This window comes from Panulirus ornatus, chromosome 20 (assembly GCF_036320965.1).
Source record: "Panulirus ornatus isolate Po-2019 chromosome 20, ASM3632096v1, whole genome shotgun sequence".
NCBI lineage: Eukaryota > Metazoa > Arthropoda > Malacostraca > Decapoda > Palinuridae > Panulirus > Panulirus ornatus.
Window position 1 is genome coordinate 10119961 of NC_092243.1, and position 18563 is coordinate 10138523.

The following is an 18563-nucleotide window of genomic DNA, read 5'->3' on the forward strand; positions in this document are numbered from 1 at the left end:
TGCTGCTGCTCCTTCTAGCCACTCCGCCCCTCGCGACGCCCCAGGATACACGAGCCGCAACGCCTTCTACAGGAGGAAGGTCCACCTCCGGTAATGCCCCTGGAGGATACGACTCCAGGCCAACGCGCCAAACTGGCAACACAAAGGAGACTGTGAAGCCAGAGGCTCATCAAGAAACACAACGAACACTCGGCCTCACTAGAAGCCAGGGGAGGTCAGGAGAGCTGACAACACCGGTGTTACGGAAGATAAAGACAGAGGAGCTGCGTCAGCAGTGTTGAGGTACAGGAGGGAGAACACCTGGTCGCTCAGCTGGACGGAGGAAGCGTCGCTGACCAAGTTGCTGGCTCATGTGGTGAGGCAGGAGCTGGGGCGGTGTTCGCTGGTGGTGGCCTATGACTACCCCTACCACCACTCCAGCATCGTACCCCAGCTGCTCCGGCTGCCCAACACCCGACAGGTGAGCCAGCTGTCCAACACCAGACAGGTGAGCCAGCTGTCTGGGCAGGTGAGCCAGCTGCCCAACCCTGTGTAGGGGAGACAGATGGCTAAACCCAAGCAGGTGAGACAGGAACAACATTACACACTCATGAACACAGACACGAAAGAAAGATCGTACACACACACACACACACACACACACACACACAGATTCACTGTAGTACATAGAGAAGACAATTCAAGGACATACACCCATTATGTTACAACTATAAACAAGTACAGGTGTATGGTGACGTATACCTCCATGTAATGGAGATGGATAGATAGATATTCAATGTCTCTTGTACGTTTTCCATTTTGTTTCCTTTTTAACTAAGAAAGGACTCTACCTTGCCTTGCGACATACTGCGGTGTATCTTTCTTGAAATGTTTTTCGTCTATTCTAACACTTATATGATTATCTCTATAGTCACTTCAGGGTTTTGGAGTATCGATCCTAAAATTAAATTTGGGTTAATCAACTTAAGGATTAACACAGTCACGAGAAGACAGTAGATTTCGAGGAACTCTGTGATGTCTTTGACCTGAGATTAACACATCAGATTCTTTATCTTTTATTAGTTTGGTATTCATGACAAGCGATATAACCCTACACTTAGAATTTGAAGGACCTGTGGACCTTACGCTTTAAAAGAAATAGTTTCGCCTGTTGAACTCGGAGTCCAGATCCTGTTTACGTTCAAGATTTCAACGAAATGTTGATGTGCTTGTGTGGAACACTGATATATTGACAGAATCTAATTAGGAGATGATTTAACTCCACTGAGGCTGGAGATATGTAGGATCAACAGCGTATATCATTCGAGATGCAGTAATGTCATAGAAAAAAGTGCACAGACAACAGGAAATATGGCAAAGATCACAGACTGCTATATAGCATCCATCTAAACCAATGGTTGACGTATACGTTATAATGGATGAATAAGTAAGAAGGGAGACTGAAAGAGCTTGGGCGCTGGTTCTTCTCTGTTAGTTTCCACAAAAATCCTCTTCAGGAAGACGACATTGTTGAGAATAAACGCTTGTCTGGTCCTCTCATTTTTCCCATTCGACCTTTTACTTGCTTTTCTTTTATATAGATAACATTTATCTGCGTGATCTCCCCACCCCAGGTGTTGGAGGTGCGTGCCGCTGGGGACCTGCTGGGGTTGGTGTGGGGGGGAACGCAGTGTCGAGGGTACCTGCTCCTTCTTCAGGACCCGACGCCTCTCCTGACCTTCGTCAACATGGCTGAAGATCCCTGGGACTTCCACGGCAGGTAGGGACATATGCTGACTTTTGACGATAGTGGTATTGGACGAGACGTTCAGTGTCGTATAGGGTTTCGACGCAGGTCTTTGTGCCGTACGAGGATTTGGGCGCCGAGCCATGGCGGTGGCGCACCGAGGACGACGGCTGAGTGGTGCTGCCAGGAGTATGAAGACGGCAGGCAATATTGTCATAGGTCTGAGGACAATCACACACACACACACACACACACACACACACACACACACACGAGGCCGGCCAGGAGTAATCTGAGCTCCGGATGCCACCATGATAGTGGAGGTCATCGGTGACCTCTTGAGATAAGGGGAATATTCTAGTAGAGTTCTGGAGATGCTGATGTCCTCCAGGTACCTCCAGCAACCATGGTAGTGGTGGCGGAGGCTTCCAGGTACCTCCAGAAATCTGGAGGCTTCCAGGTACCTCTATCAACTATGTAGGGGTGGTGGAGGCTTCCAGGTACCTCCAGCAATCTGGGAGCTTCCAGGTACCTCCAGCAACCATGGTAGTGGTGGTGGAGTCTTCCAGGTACCTCCAGCAACCATGGTAGTGGTGGTGGAGGCTTCCGGGTACCTCCAACAACCTGGGGGCTTCCAGGTACCTCCATCAACTATGTAGTGGTGGTGGAGGCTTCCAGGTACCTCCAGCAATCTGGGGGCTTCCAGGTACCTCCAGCAACCATGGTAGTGGTGGTGGAGGCTTCCAGGTACCTCCAACAACCATGGTAGTGGTGGGATTGGCGCTCCCAGGTCCCTTCAGCAACCTGGGGGCTTCCAGGTACCTCATCCAGTAACCTAACCTTGCCTCCAGGTTCGTGGTGGTGGGGGCGTCCAGGGAGGAGCTGCAGCATCTGGCGCTGTCGAAGAAGGGCATCAAGACGGAGCACCTGCTGGGCCTGATCAAGGTATGACCCGGGTCCTCGAGAACCACACATTGCTGGACGTAAACAAGGAACATATATATATATATATATATATATATATATATATATATATATATATATATATATATATATATATATCACGGTTTGTAATTAACCGTAATATGTTTCATGAGGGCTTTTATAGTTATCTATAATCTTTTTTTATCCCTGGGGATAGGGGATGAAGAATACTTCCCACGTATTCCCTGCGTGTCGTAGAAGGCGACTAAAAGGGGAGGGAGCGGGAGGCTGGAAATCCTCCCCTCTCATTTTTTTTTTTCTTTTTTTAATTTTCCAAAAGAAGGAACAGAGGGGGCCAGGTGAGGATATTCCACAAAGGCCCAGTCCTCTGTTCTTAACGCTACCTCGCTAATGCGGGAAATGGCGGATAGTTTAAAAGAAAAAAAGAAATAATCTTTTTTTCTCACGAATATTTCAAGACGCAACCCACCACTGTATACTAGTGTTATAACCAGTGGTAACAACACGCCACCCATTACTGTACACTAGAGTTATAATCGGTGGTAAGACCCACCCATCTTACTATACTCAAGTGTCATAACCATGAAATACAACCATACAGTATTGCGATTCTACGAATCAGTGGTGTAATCACTCTTTGTTTTCTTTTTCATTAACGATACAACCAACGATAAAAAAGAAAACCTACAATCAATGTCGGAAGTGACAGATTCTCGAAACAAATAGTGCGGCAAGCGCGGTTCGCATAGTCTGAAGTGTACCACTGGTAAAGATATTGATAGAATAATACATACGTCCAGCAGTATGGGAGAGGTGTATGGTGATGGCCTACTACGCCAGGGCTTGAGAAATTGCCGTCACTCCCGATCCAGGAATCTCCTTGAGTTGCCGCTAAAACAGCAACTGCTGCAGTGGACGACATTCCCTATAACTGTTGTAGTCATTGGACTCGTTCGCCAATGTTAACTAAGGGTATAAGCCAGTGTGGTATAGCCACCACCTGTCTGCTGTTGGTATAAGCCAGTGGTATAGCCACCACTGTCTGCTGGTGGTATATAGTGAGTGGGACGAGTATAATTCATCGTACGAAGAGCCAGTGTCTGTTAGTAGGTGAGGTCATTTTGGGCTCGTGAGTTTGGTCCATTCCAGGGCTGTGGTGAGGCATTCCTTGCGTGCCCTGCAGCAGTCAGAGGGTGAGGGAGGGTTCCATCAACTTTGTAGTGGCGGGGGAGCATGCTGAACTGCCATATTCTCCGAATAATATATATATATATATATATATATATATATATATATATATATATATATATATATATATATATATATATATATATATATATTTACTTGTTCTCGAGGGCTGACCCTTCTCTTGTCGTTCCCTTACGTCGATTCTATGAAATCCATAATACTACCCTCTGCTTCCATCCAGTCCCTGCCCATGTCTTCCCTCCCACCATTCAATCAACCGCAATGTTGTCAAAGTCTCTCTCTCTCTCTCTCTCTCTCTCTCTCTCTCTCTCTCTCTCTCTCTCTCTCTCTTGTCCTTTGCCATTTACATCGAACTCCCTCCCACGTTGCTCCCTCCAGAGCTGCTCCTACCCTCCAGTATTCCTTCCTTCCCTCCATGTTCCCTCCACGGCATCTCTCTCTCTCTCTCTCTCTCTCTCTCTCTCTCTCTCTCTCTCTCTCTCTCCCCTCACTCCGCCTGACTGTCACCCCCTGCTGGTCCCCAGTCTTGCCGGGAGGGGAACTGGGGAGTCTACGCCAACACAGTCTACAGCGGAGGAACCATCCGGAGGGTAGGGACGTGGCGTGGAACAACCTCCTCCGTCGTCACCCCCAGCAGCGCCTCCCTCACCTTCTTCCCTGACAAGCTGACCAACCTGCAGGGTGCAGAGCTCAAGGTGGGTCTTCGCTGATGTTTCCTCCGCCGCTTGCTGACACTCCCTCCTGCTTGCTGACACTCCCTCCTGCTTGCTGACACTCCCTCCTGCTTGCTGACACTCCCTCCTGCTTGCTGGCTGACTCTCTCTGCTGCTTGACACTCTTTATTGCTTGCTAAAGTTCTCTGCTTCTTGCTGACACTCGTCATTGTTTGCTGACGTTCTTACGCAAGCTGACACTCTCCGCTGCTTGTTGAAAACGCTGCTGCAAGCTGACACAACCCTACTGCCTCCTGACGCTACTCTCTACTTCCTGGCATTTTCTGTTGCTTGCTGACATTAAACAAATATGATTATATTTGAATATTTCGTCTTGAACCCATTTTCAAAGTCAAATTGAAATCTTGTCAGCGAAAATGATTTCAATTTAGATATATACATAAGCTGATATGTTTGGAGTCTTCAGCATTACCGTGCAACCCTTGAACACGATGGTACGACCCTTGAACACGATGGTACGACCCTTGAACACGATGGTACGACCCTTGGGCACTTTGGGACGACCTTTGAGCACGATGGTACGACTCTTGAACACGATGGTACGACCCTTGGGCACTATGGTACGACCTTTGAGCACGATGGTACAACCCTTGAGCACGACTGTACGACCCTTGAACACGACTGTACGACCCTTGAACACGACTGTACGACCCTTGAGCACGACTGCACGACCTTTGAGGACGACTATACGACCCTTGAGCACGACTGTACGACCCTTGAGCACGACTGTACAACCCTTGAGCACGACTGTACGACCCTTGACCACGATGTTACGACGCCCTCGCCTTTGAACTGTCCCTCTCTCAGGGTCAAGGTCATAAACGTGCTAAGGGCTTGTTCGTACCGGAGTGAGTGGTCGGCGATTTCATCGATGTGGTCAAGGGTCGTGCCGAAGTGCCTTGCTCAAGATGCTCAACTTACGCTTTACAAGCGTGTCAGTAATCACCCAGTATCGTGCACACAGAGACACGTGAACGTCTCATTTCCCACGTAACTGGCTCGATGTACAATTGCCAGCGGCAAGAACTCGCACAAGAGGCGCCGGAGCTGGATATTATTGCCTCGTCTCGCTAGAGTGTTGGGGGAAGAGAAGGGGGTGCGGTGTGGGGGAAGCGAGGGGGGGGGGTGCGGGAAAATTAATGTAGCGTGTGTATTATTCACAGCATGATTGCAAAATTGCGTGGGGCTATTCTTGTACAAAAGACGCACCTGTGGTGCAAATATCGAACGTCTGTAATGGAAAAGACAGACATAAAGACGTTCCGATGACGAGAATGGTTTTGGCCCAGACAGCCTGGCCTGCGTAACTCAAGGAACAGAAGTGAGTCGTGTCTTACTTGCGTTGTTGCCACATCTCTTTATTGTCCACGCGTTTCAGGCAAGACACGTCATACAGGTGCTGCGTCGTTTGTCGTCTACTACACCTGCTGGAGAGACGGGGAGAATGCAAATTGTGGAAGACATGTTCGAGGAGAAAGATGGAAATTGTCACTCACTGTATATAATCGACTGCTCCCTATAATTACTAGTCTCATTGAATTACGACGAAAACTATTTGTGACTGCTTATAAGAATATATATATATATATATATATATATATATATATATATATATATATATATATATATATATATATATATATATATTGCAAGAGGTCACAGTGATACAGCATTTGCTGATAACCACGAGGAAAATGGAACACGATATGTTCCCAAGTGCACTTTCGTGTAATGATCACATCGTCAGGAGAGATACAAGAATGAGATAGAAGACGTAGAACAGTCGGTTGATATACAAGGAAGAGACGTAGCTAAGACGCCACTGGTAAAGAAGCGTTACCGGATGGTGGTGTTCGGGTCTGGCATCATCATGCCTGTCATAAAGTTCTATGTAGACACGACAGGGAACTGTTTACAAGTTTCTGCCTAAGACAAAGCTATCCAGTTCGTATAGACCTTCACTTATATTCAAGTTACAGTTCTTTGTGTATTTGATAAGAGTAGTTTCAAAGTTATTGACTGACTGTCACTCCTTGACCCAGGGAAATATATTTAAATCATCTCATATCTAATACACAAAGAATTGTAATAGTAATATTAATTGATAGGATTGGAGGGGGGTAATGTCAAAAAGGGGTCTATTCACCGAGTCCGTAAAGCCTGTGAAAGAGGCACCTGTATACAGTGGTAACAGCCAGTGATAATAAATGCAGACCTGTTCCCATCCTGGCTACACTTGAAAAAAAAAAAGATTACTGCATTAAAACCACCTTGAAACATTGTCTTGAAAGCTATATGGCTATCGAACCTGAATATAGCCTTCAGGAAAGAAAGAAGTCTATTGAATCCCGAACACTGAATCTCTGAGGAGCGTTTGGTGCTATTGATCACGGTCAGTTACATCATTTGGTGGTTCATGTAGTGCTTCGACCAGAGAACGCCAGCCCAGCTCTACTCCTGGTAATATATTTTTTCTTTTTTCACCCTCGCCTTTACTACCATCCATCATATGACATCATATTATCAGGAAAGGCGCTCTACTTTCTCTGCTCGTAAAGCTTCCATGCCTTTGGTCCCAACGATCAACCTTCCATTACTCTCAGTGATTCACAAATGGACTTGGATCACTTTTTACAGTGGTATCCCAGTCCCCCCCTCCACCTTGTGCCCAACTTATCGTACCTCACAGAAAACGGTGTATAAAACAACAGCGTCTTCGATTTCGTTTTCGATGCCATCTAAAGTACAGCAAACTGCTGCTGATGAGAGACATGTACGCGTGGTTGAATAATGTAAGATGGAACTACACTATACATCACAGAGCAATTGTTGCATGACGTATTTCAGAGGCCCCACCATTCCCTGTTGTATAACGTATTTCAGAAGCCCCGCCATTCGTTGCTGTATAACGTATTTCAGAAGAAGTACCGTTCTTTGTATGCATGACGTATTTCAGAGCCCCTACCATTCTCTGATGTCCACCATAACACTCCTCCACATCCGAATGTATCCCGACCATGATAATACTCCATCACGCTGTGTGACCAAGCCATCAGAACCCTACTCCATCCAGTCATTTTCGTCAGCCATCATGCAGGGCCAAGAACAGACATATACTTTCCCTTGACCTCTCTCACTGTCAGCTCACACTCCAGTAGTCGTTTCTTCATTCTAAATGGAATATATACATACATACATATATATATATATATATATATATATATATATATATATATATATATATATATATATATATATATATATATATATATTGAAATCATTTCTATTTGAGAAAATTTTAGTTTGCCTCATTATTCAATTACGGCGTTTTCTATCTTTATTTTTACGAATTTCTTTTTACGGTTTTTTGTCGTTGTTTCTTTATTAGTGGTTGTGTTTGTTCATTGGTGTCTGCGAGGATTTCATGGTATATTTGTGTGGTTATGTGTGCCTCTTTGTATTCGCCTGTGTTTTGTTTGTGTTTTTGTGTGTGGTTTGTGGGTTCATCATGTCATGTGCCTGTATTTGTTTGGTATTTTTTTTGTCACTGTTTTCCTTTGTATTATATGTGTGTGTGTGTGTGTGTGTGTGTGTGTGTGTGTGTGTGTGTGTGTGTGTGTGTGTGTGTGTGTGTGTGGGTGGGTGGGTGTGTGTGTGTGTGCTTTACAGAGAGAGAGTTTAACCTTATATGTGTGTACCATGTCTTCACTCCTCTGTGTACGTATACACACACACACACACACACACACACACACACACACACACACACACACACATACACACACCAGCCTAAGCCAGGTATCCATTTAAGGGGCAGTCCCAGAGGAGAGGGTTAACACCTGGGTTGGGCGTGGGCCAACTGCTACGCCGAGGATTTGAACCCAAGCGGGTCCCGCCCAAGACTAGCCCGTGCTAACTCATGGTCAGCAACGCTAATCACTGACCCCGGAGTCCCGTGCGTGTGTGTGTATGTGTGTGTGTGTGTGTGTGTGTGTGTGTGTGTGTGTGTGTGCGCGCGCGCGCGTTATTTACTGTTGTCGTTAATGGGTCACTAACTGTAAGCATTACCAATTGTACCCCTTTATAAGGGTCTTTATAACTGTAAGTCAGGGTGCCTACGTAACTGTATAAAAGACTGAATATGTAATTGACTGTAATAAATGTATAAATGACTGACTATATATATATAGATGACTGTATCCTTCAGTGACTGTATGGGATTCACTAACTGTACGTGGACTCGCCTAAACCCCCCCAGTAGACGAGACTGACAGTATGTCTGCCTGTGTATATATAGGTGACTGTATCCTTCAGTGACTGTATGTCTGCCTGTGTATATATAGGTAACTGTATCCTTCAGTGACTGTATGTCTGCCTGTGTATATACATAGGTGACTGTATCCTTCAGTGACTGTATGTGTGCCTGTGTATATACATAGGTGACTGTATCCTTCAGTGACTGTATGTGTGCCTGTGTATATACATAGGTGACTGTATCCTTCAGTGACTGTATGTCTGCCTGTGTATATACATAGGTGATTGTATCCTTCAGTGACTGTATGTGTGCCTGTAAGGAGGTTCCCTCGCTAACTGTATCTCACGTCAGGTGTCGACCTTCGAGTGGGAGCCCAGTGTTCTGTACTATCGCGGTGAGGACAACGCACTCAAGTTCCCCTACGGCATTGACATCGAAGTGATCAACGCACTCTCGTGGGTCCTCAACTTCACGGTTGTGTTCCAGGAGCCTCCGGCAGGTGAGTGCGTTCACACACCCTCTCTTTTAAGCCTGCCAGGTGACCTTGGGCCACCTTTTCAAGTGGCTTGCATATACATGGCTTTCAGGTTGGTTTGGCTGGTTAGTAGAGTCGTTAAACACGGTTTTCAGGACTTCAAGATAATTGTAAGACTATATATCATACTGTCTCTACGTATAGGTTCATTCTTACAAACTCTAAGTATTCAGAGGTATTGAAAAACATTCCTTAAATTTTCTTTTAATGTTTCCTAACTTCGATTATTTCTGAATAACAGAACTGAGCTAATATGACTAAAGACGTTATTAATAAACTTTTTTTTTCATTAATTGAAAGTAATTCTAGTCTCTTTCCTACCCAGCTGAAGGCTTTCGTAACCCCATGAATCTAATTTCAACCCTAATGTTGGACTAGAGTAGACCATAAACGTTATTATTACCTATGTTATAACAAAGCCATATTCGCTATTTTCTTCCCGTTCTTTCCAGGTGAATTCTGGGGAGTCATGACAGAAAACGGCTCCTGGACCGGGATGGTGGGGAAACTATCGAGGAATGAGGCGGACATTGGCGTAGCCAACTTGTTCTTAACGTATGGTCGACTCGGAGCTGTGGACTACAGCGCGCCCTATGACGCTGAGGTTAGGAGAAAAAAATAGGGAAGATGACTATAGTTTCTACCTGTAGATGTATCGGGTCTGAAGTCATGGGGTCCCATATTGTTGAAGATGCAACTTGGAATCGATTTAAGATGCTCAAGGTTCGACATTATGGATGTGGCAGAATGAATGTGGTGCCTGAGGGTATCTCTGTGTTCTGCACATGTCCCATTAAGCACGAACATACTTGGATTTCAACACTGACATCCATTTTTGCAAATATTGATCCAGACATCAACACCTGATTGGTAGAAAACAATAATGACAGTACGGTGTCATCTCTAGCTGGTGAAAATAACGAAGGGACTACGTCATGACCGATCGGTGAAAATAAGATTCAACCTGAGGATTATTTCCTAGACGAAGCCACGTCTACGTGATCGAACTGTTGCCATTTCCTCTCTCTCTCTCTCTCTCTCTCTCTCTCTCTCTCTCTCTCTCTCTCTCTCTCTCTCTCACCAATGTATCTGTACAGCAAAACGGACTTCAAAACGTTCTCAAGAACCCGGAAGTGTCATTAGCTCGGTGGAAAAGCCTTCGCCTTACAGATCTCTCATTTCGTGCGTTCGAATCATACAATGAATGAAATAGTAACCCCCTTTTATATATATATATATATATATATATATATATATATATATATATATATATATATATATATATATATATAGACTTTTTTACGCAATCTTACGGTAACAGAGCGTATGGCAACCATTGATGACGCTTCACGCAATTACAAATCAAACTCTAAACTGCGTCACGAATAGAAACTCGGCCCAGCCTGATACACAGGCAGGTAAACAGGTCAACACTATCCAGCCGGACTACCGGTCGTGTAAGCGTTACGCCACCAGGTGCCGGTCGCTTAGCGTCTCTTAGTATTTCACTGTAATGACAAGAGCCGAGGGTACACGTCGAAACTGCCGGTCTCGCATGGCTAACAAGCCTTATGTGGGTTTCCCCCCAGTTTATTGCCCTCGTATGACCTGTAATCACTGGTACCTTGATCGTTAAACAAGGGTTGACATATGAACCTATGTGACGGTGCAAACATGACCACCCAAATGTAGTTTGCGTAAACTGTAATGGTCAAATGACTCGAGGTATATTATCTCTAATTAGTTGAAAGATAAATTGCCAAACTACAATGGGCATCATACCTGTAATCAGCTGAAACACTATGGCTTAATATCAGTTGACATATCACTAATAATCAGTTGAAATATTATGGCTAAACTACACTGGACATATTATACATTATCAACTTAAATTTTATGGCCAAACTACACGGGACATATTATAAATTATCAACTTGAATATTATGGCCAAACTACACTGGACATATTATACATTATCAACTTAAATATTATGGCCAAACTTCACTGGACATATTATACATTATCAACTTAAATTTTATGGCCAAACTACACTGGACACATTATAGATAATCAACTTAAATATTATGGCCAAACTACACTGGACACATTATAAATTATCAACTTAAATATTATGACCAAACCACACTGGATATATTATAAACAATCAACTTAAATATCATGGCCAAACTACACTGGACATATTGTATATAATCACTTGAATTATCATGGCCAAACTACACTGGACATATTGTATATAATCAGTTGAATTATCATGGCCAAACTACACTGGACATATTGTATATAATCAGTTGAATTATCATGGTCAAACTACACTGGACATATTGTATATAATCAATTTGAATACCATGGCCAAACAATGCTAGGCATAACCAATTGATACATGATGGCCATAGAAAACGCAACATATGCCTTATATAATCAGTTGGCTCATCATGGCCAATTAAGATCATAAATGATTAATATGTTACTTACCTTCCGCCAGCCAGCAGGTGCAAGGACGTGCAAACCATCATTCATGAGTCACGTGACTCAAGATATTAATCACTTCCCATAATTAATCACTTCACATAATTAATCACTTCAAATGATTAATCACCACATGATTAATCACTTCACATAATTAATCACTTAACATAATTAATCACCACATGATTAATCACCACATGATTAATCACTTCACATAATCAGTCACTTCACATAATTAATCACCACATGATTAATCACTTCACATAATCACTTCACATAATTAATCACTTCACATGATTAATCACTTCACATAATCACTTCACATAACTAATCACTTCACATGATTAATCACTTCACATGATTAATCACTTCAAATGATTAATCACTTCACATAATTAATCACTTCACATAATTAATCACTTCACATATTTTCCAGATCATGCTGTCTTTAGATCATACCTATAATCTATGAACTTTTATATTCTACTAAAGTCTTCTATAATCACTCATTGTCGCTCATTGTTCCACGTATTGATCACCATTCGCGATATATCACCATGATTAATATCTAATATTTGACACTATTCAGTAATCACTGACACCACATGGGAGTGAATGTCACGCTCAAAAATATTAACCCGTTTCCCAACTGTGTCCAGTTCACAAATACAATCACGCGAGATCTGAGCTGGAAAATATATATATATATATATATATATATATATATATATATATATATATATATATATATATATATATATATACCATCGTTTGATAAGGGTTTCCTAATTTTTTCTAATACGTCACACCCAATCCCCGGCACATGAACCATCTCCAGATATACCGACATAACGTAGGTGTGACCACGTATTAACACACTCGCGACGGAACACTTTGAGATAAGAAGGTACTGTATCAATTTGCAGGGTTAGTAATAAGGCGATATCAGATCAGAGTTCACGTCGCAAATCACACATGAAAAAAAAAAAAAATCTGCACATACCATCCCTCCCTCCTTACCCCAGGCCGTCCTGGGGTGCACTGAGTGATATGTGTTCACTCCGTCCTGTTGATGGTCTTGGACGAGACTGCCTCCTCACTTTGACAAGCGAATCGGTTTTACTGGCTCGTAGTTGGCCAATAAAAAAAGACTGATTTCTGTCATGATTATTAGGATAATTTAATGAGAATTATCAGTAAATGGTGATTGAATATGTTGCTATGATCGTATCATCCGGCTGATGGAGATTTGATTAATGGATGTGAGTTTCATAGGATCGTCCGCGGGGTCGTAAACTGAGGCAAACTAGTGAGTGGGGGCGACGCTTGTTTTGGGTTTGCGCTTCTGCAGCCAGGGTACCTACCGGTGTGACATCATGCCCCATTGGTACACGTAGATACACTCATGAAGCCCCCTCACACACACACACACACGGTTAGCCTGCCACGCACCCCACCTCACCTCAGGATCCTCCGACCATGTGAATGTTTGATTTCTTTTTTTATATAGGGATGTTAGAGAGGAAATATCGCTCTGTGTGAGATGCCTTGGTCCACACTGCCCATCTCATCTTTTTAGCACACCATTAGATCTTCTGTTATCTGTCGTTCCTACGTGCCCATATATACGACCATGAGGTCGTCTGCTCTCTGGTGTTCCCATGGACGACCACGAGGTCGTCTGCTCTCTGGTGCTCCCATGTACTTCCATGGACGACCATGAGGTCGTCTGCTATCTGGTGCTCCCATGTACTTCCATGGACGACCATGAGGTCGTCTGCTATCTGGTGCTCCCATGTACTTCCATGGACGACCACGAGGTCGTCTGCTATCTGGTGCTACCCATGTACTTCCATGGACGACCACGACGTCGTCTGCTATCCGGTGCTCCCATGTACTTCCATGGACGACTACGACGTCGTCTGCTATCTGGTGCTCCCATCTACTCCCATGTACACACACACTGACCCATCCTACCCCATCGTTCCTCCCTAACCTGACCTCAAATCATCCATCAACCATTCCACCTTCATCATGGCTTTTCCAGGTGAGTTGTTTCATGGTTCGAACCGAGCCCCCAGTCTCCCGTTGGCTCTCCTTAGCCCTACCATTCCAGGGAACTACGTGGCTGACCCTCTTCGTAGGACTCTTAATCTCCGGGGTCGTCTTTTACGTCTTCGCCTCCTGCAGGAGCGGCAGACGGTGGGTTGATGAGACAAGTGTGTTACTCAGTGTTACTTTGTGGTCTACAGTGTTATAGTGAGGTCTGTAGAGTTACAGTGTGTCTGTAGTGTTGTTATATGGTGTTGTATTGGGGCGTATAGTTTAAAATAAGAGATTGTAATTTCATTATAAGGAATAGTGTACTATAGCGTAAATACAACGTCCAGTCCATCTGTCCATCTATCCATTCTCCATCCTTCTAACCACGGCTGACCCGTGCCATCATCCTAAAACAGGGAGGGCGAGGACGACAGCATGCGTTCCTTGTCGTACGCCTGCTTCTACACCTTCGGCGTCCACTTCCGCGAGCCGCAGGTGCTGGCGCCACGGGGGAACTACACCCGCGTCTTCGTCAGCTTCCTCTGGCTGTACACGATGATCCTCACCATCGCTTACTGCTCCAACTTGACCGCTTTCCTCACCGTGACCCGCCGGCCCCCAGGGATGAACACGGTCAGAGATCTCCACGCCTCCGGTATGGAGGTCTCCGGCCTCGGCGCCTTCTTTAAGGGCGCCCTGGCCTCCGCTGTCGACCCTTACCTACAGGTAAGTAGTACAGGTTGCCTCCTCTCACTTACACAAGGGGTTTCAAACATCGTACCTTAACGTAGACCTCACGTAACTGGTTATCCTCACCTTCCGCTGGATTCCTCAGTGCCGAATCAAAAAACGGCGCCTTCGATCAGGGTTCGTAGGCTCCTCTTGACCAATTTCAAGCGACTGACACCTTCGTCTACCATAGCCAGGGAATTGTCACTCCCACTGTGTATTTCCCATCATCCATCTGTCATTCATAAGATACCCATGTACATCCCCACCACCACGTATAACTTTACCACCTATATCACCTCCAGGGCCTCCATCACCTACTTAAACCCATCTAACCACGTTTAACAAACCACCTATCTACCCCTTAACCACCTACCACTTATACCCACTCATTTACCACCCACACGTGTACGTGGGGAAACTATGTGTGTCTCTCTACCATCCATTTCTACCAGTTACAAGTTAACAGGGATCACATACGCCCCATTTATGTCCGCTACTCATTTACACCTCCACAGCCCATGTATATCCCACCACCTGCAACTCGATCTAAGTGGGTCGTCCTCCCCCGTAGAGTCTGGCAGAGAGGTTCGTTGCTTACCAGGAGCTGGAGATGGCCTGGCCCAGGGTTAAGGGGGGTCAAGCGGCCTACCTTCACAACAGACAATTCCTAGAATTCGTCATCGCCACCCAGTTCACCAGTCAGAGGGTCACCAGTATGAGGATCATGAAGGTAAGTGCACCAGTCACTTCACCAGTCAGAGGGTCACCAGTATGAGAATCATGAAGGTAAGTACACCAGTCACTTCACCAGTCAGAGGGTCACCAGTATGAGAATCATGAAGGTAAATGCACCAGTCACTTCACCAGTCAGAGGGTCACCAGTATGAGGATTATGAAGGTAAGTGCACCAGTCACTTCACCAGTCAGAGGGTCACCAGTATGAGAATCATGAAGGTAAATGCACCAGTCACTTCACCAGTCAGAGGGTCACCAGTATGAGGATTATGAAGGTAAGTGCACCAGTCACTTCACCAGTCAGAGGGTCACCAGTATGAGGATCATGAAGGTAAGTGCACCAGTCACTTCACCAGTATGAGGATCTCATGATCCTTATACTGGTGAAGTGACTGGTGCACCAGTCACTTCACCAGTCAGAGCTTCACCAGAGGGGAAGTGATGTTTTCTTAAATTCAACAATTTCTTTGTATAACTACCACATTGTAAGCACTTCAGATATCATCAGTTGCCTTTAATATCAAACTTGTCATCATTCACTTCTCATTTGTCCACGACCTTTTGACGTATCAAGTCTACGCTATCTTTAATAATGAAAGAAGAAAAAAACTAAAGAGTAGCCAGAATAAAACGAAGTTTACTATAAGCCAAATATGTAATATTGAAAGTTTTGTAACTTTACGATCTGTACTTTTCTCTGCAATGAGGCAATGATAATACCTTTAAGTAGAGATACTGACTATGCTGTACAGTCATATATATATATATATATATATATATATATATATATATATATATATATATATATGTATATATATATATATATATATATATATATATATATATATATATATATATATATATATATATATATATATATATATATATATATATATATATATAACTGTACATGACCCTAAACTATACAGAAATACTGCATTATACAGTCTGGACTGGATGTGCCACTGTTAATATGTAGTGCTAACAGTACATATGAATGTGACTGTTTCATAAAGACCTGATTGTATTAGTAACTGTAGCTACTGCCTCGTATAGAGAAACGACTGTATATAATGACTGTCATATAGAAATAGACTGAGTGTAAATCTCACGTGTCGAGTTGACTGTACATACGACTGTGACTGTGTTGTGTGTGGGAGGTGTGTGTGTGTGTGTGTGTGTGTGTGTGTGTGTGTGTGTAGACCTCCTACCTGGCTCAAGGTACTGAGTGTCAAGTGTTTCAGGAGTGTTTCTCGCCATACAACATCGCCATGGCGCTGCAGAGGCACTCCCCGCTCAAGAGGAAGTTCGACCGGGTCATCAGCTGGATGCTGGAGAGTGGGCTGGTGAGGCGGTGGTTCTTGGAGTCTCTCAGGCTCTCTAGGAAGGTGAGCCAACGTCCACACTCCCATGTTAGCCCCATCCACACCCACAGGTGAAGCCCCGGTGTTATGGTTGATTATATGCAGGGTGAGGGGGTTGTTATTTCATGTGTGGCGGGGTGGCGACGGGAATAGATAAGGGCAGACAGTGTGAATTATGTACATGTGTATATATGTATATGTCTGTGTGTGTATATGTATATGTATACGTTGAGGTGTATAGGTATGTATATGTGCGTGTGTGGACGTGTATGTATATACATGTGTATGTGAGTGGGTTGGGCCATTCTTTCGTCTGTTTCCTTGCGCTACCTCGCTAACGCGGGAGACAGCGACAAAGCAAAATGAATAAATGACTACAAGGAAGAGACGCCTTTGTTTATCCAATGGCGTCTTAGCTACGTCTATGATATAACATAAATTCTTCCCATTACAGGCACAGGAAAAGAAAACGACAGACAGAGACAAACCTGCAGATGGCGAGGTAGGGGAAGAAGACGACCAGGTCGTGGTGGAGAGCGGTGTGATACCCCTGAGCATCGACCACATGCAGGGTGTGTTCTTCATACTGACCATCGGCCACCTGCTTTCTCTTCTCGTTTTCCTGATCGAGTTCTTTTGGAGAGGAGCCATCTGACGGAGCCGCTCCGATCGCTCGAATGGTCGCCAGGAAAGGTCAACGCCAGTAGGAAGGAGCGGATGATAACGGAAGACGCTGACGATAAACACACGCGAAGCTTGCGATTCAGAAGCCCAATAAACTATTACACAGATGGAAGACCCGGTCGTTTTACTTGTCACTGTAGAACGTTGCGGGACACTGCAGTTAACCCCTGTAGTTGACAGACGGGCACATCAGAACGCCTGTGGCGATCGAAATAACAGTGAGTGTTTGGCAAATGAGTAATTCTCAGTACAGTGTTGTGTGAATGGGATACACTTCACTCGAGATGTGTCTTGAAACAGACCGTCTGTGTGACATCTTCATCTTGTGACGTATAAAGAATATACATCATATACACCCCACACCATTACCATCCACAGTACCCCCCCAGTACCCTCATCACAACCACTAGAACCATCCAGAGACCCTCCTTCTTCACCAGAACCATCCAGGGACCCTGCCTTCCCTCCACCATAACCACCATCACCATCTAGGGACCCTGCCTTCCCTCCTCCATAACCACCATCACCATCTAGGGACCCTGCCTTCCCTCCACCATAACCACCATCACCATCTAGGGACCCTGCCTTCCCTCCTCCCTAGAGCCACCATCACCAATCATCTAGTCCCTCTCGCGACTCTTCTCCGTGACCCGACCTGGTTCTTCCTGCCAGTGTGTTGGGTAACGCCACGTTGACCTTGCCCCAGCAGCTACACTGATGGTGCCAGACAGACAGACCCGGAGGTTGGGGGGGCTGGGGCACGACAGTCTTTACCCAGGGCTGTTAGAGAGAGAGAGAGAGAGAGAGAGAGAGAGAGAGAGAGAGAGAGAGAGAGAGAGAGAGAGAGACAGACAGACAGACAGACAGAAGAAAGACAGACAGACAGGCAGAAGACAGACAGACAGACAGACAAACAGAGAGACAGACAGAAGAAAGACAGACAGACAGACAAAAGACAGACAGACAGACAAACAAACAGAGAGACAGACAGAGAGACAGACAGACAGACAGACAGACAAATAGACAGACAGACATATTGGACCGCCTGAAATATAACGAATAAAGATCTTAGACAAACGCTTCAAAACCTCGTTAGCCTGAGGTTTCTTCCCGT

General features: G+C 44.7%; 1 protein-coding gene across 1 annotated transcript; it reads left to right on the forward strand.

The window, feature by feature from the left end:
* Nucleotides 1-335: 335 nt before the first annotated feature.
* LOC139755782 (glutamate receptor ionotropic, delta-1-like) lies at nt 336-17579 on the forward strand. Its single transcript, XM_071674404.1, has 11 exons — nt 336-460; nt 1614-1759; nt 2578-2671; nt 4405-4575; nt 9221-9368; nt 9857-10008; nt 13939-14093; nt 14351-14660; nt 15238-15396; nt 16646-16789; nt 17220-17579. Exons 2-11 carry the CDS (start codon nt 1728-1730, stop codon nt 17418-17420), a joined length of 1566 nt encoding a protein of 521 aa, XP_071530505.1. The 5' UTR covers nt 336-460; nt 1614-1727; the 3' UTR covers nt 17421-17579.
* Nucleotides 17580-18563: the final 984 nt, after the last annotated feature.

What these genes read in the sequence shown, in the direction of transcription:
- LOC139755782 (XM_071674404.1), top strand. Translation starts at nt 1,728, where the DNA reads ATGGCTGAAGATCCCTGGGACTTCCACGGCAG. An exon ending in TGCAGGGTGCAGAGCTCAAG is followed by an intron (nt 4,576 to 9,220) that starts GTGGGTCTTCGC and finishes ATCTCACGTCAG; the next exon opens with GTGTCGACCTTCGAGTGGGA. An exon ending in CTGTCGACCCTTACCTACAG is followed by an intron (nt 14,661 to 15,237) that starts GTAAGTAGTACA and finishes CCTCCCCCGTAG; the next exon opens with AGTCTGGCAGAGAGGTTCGT.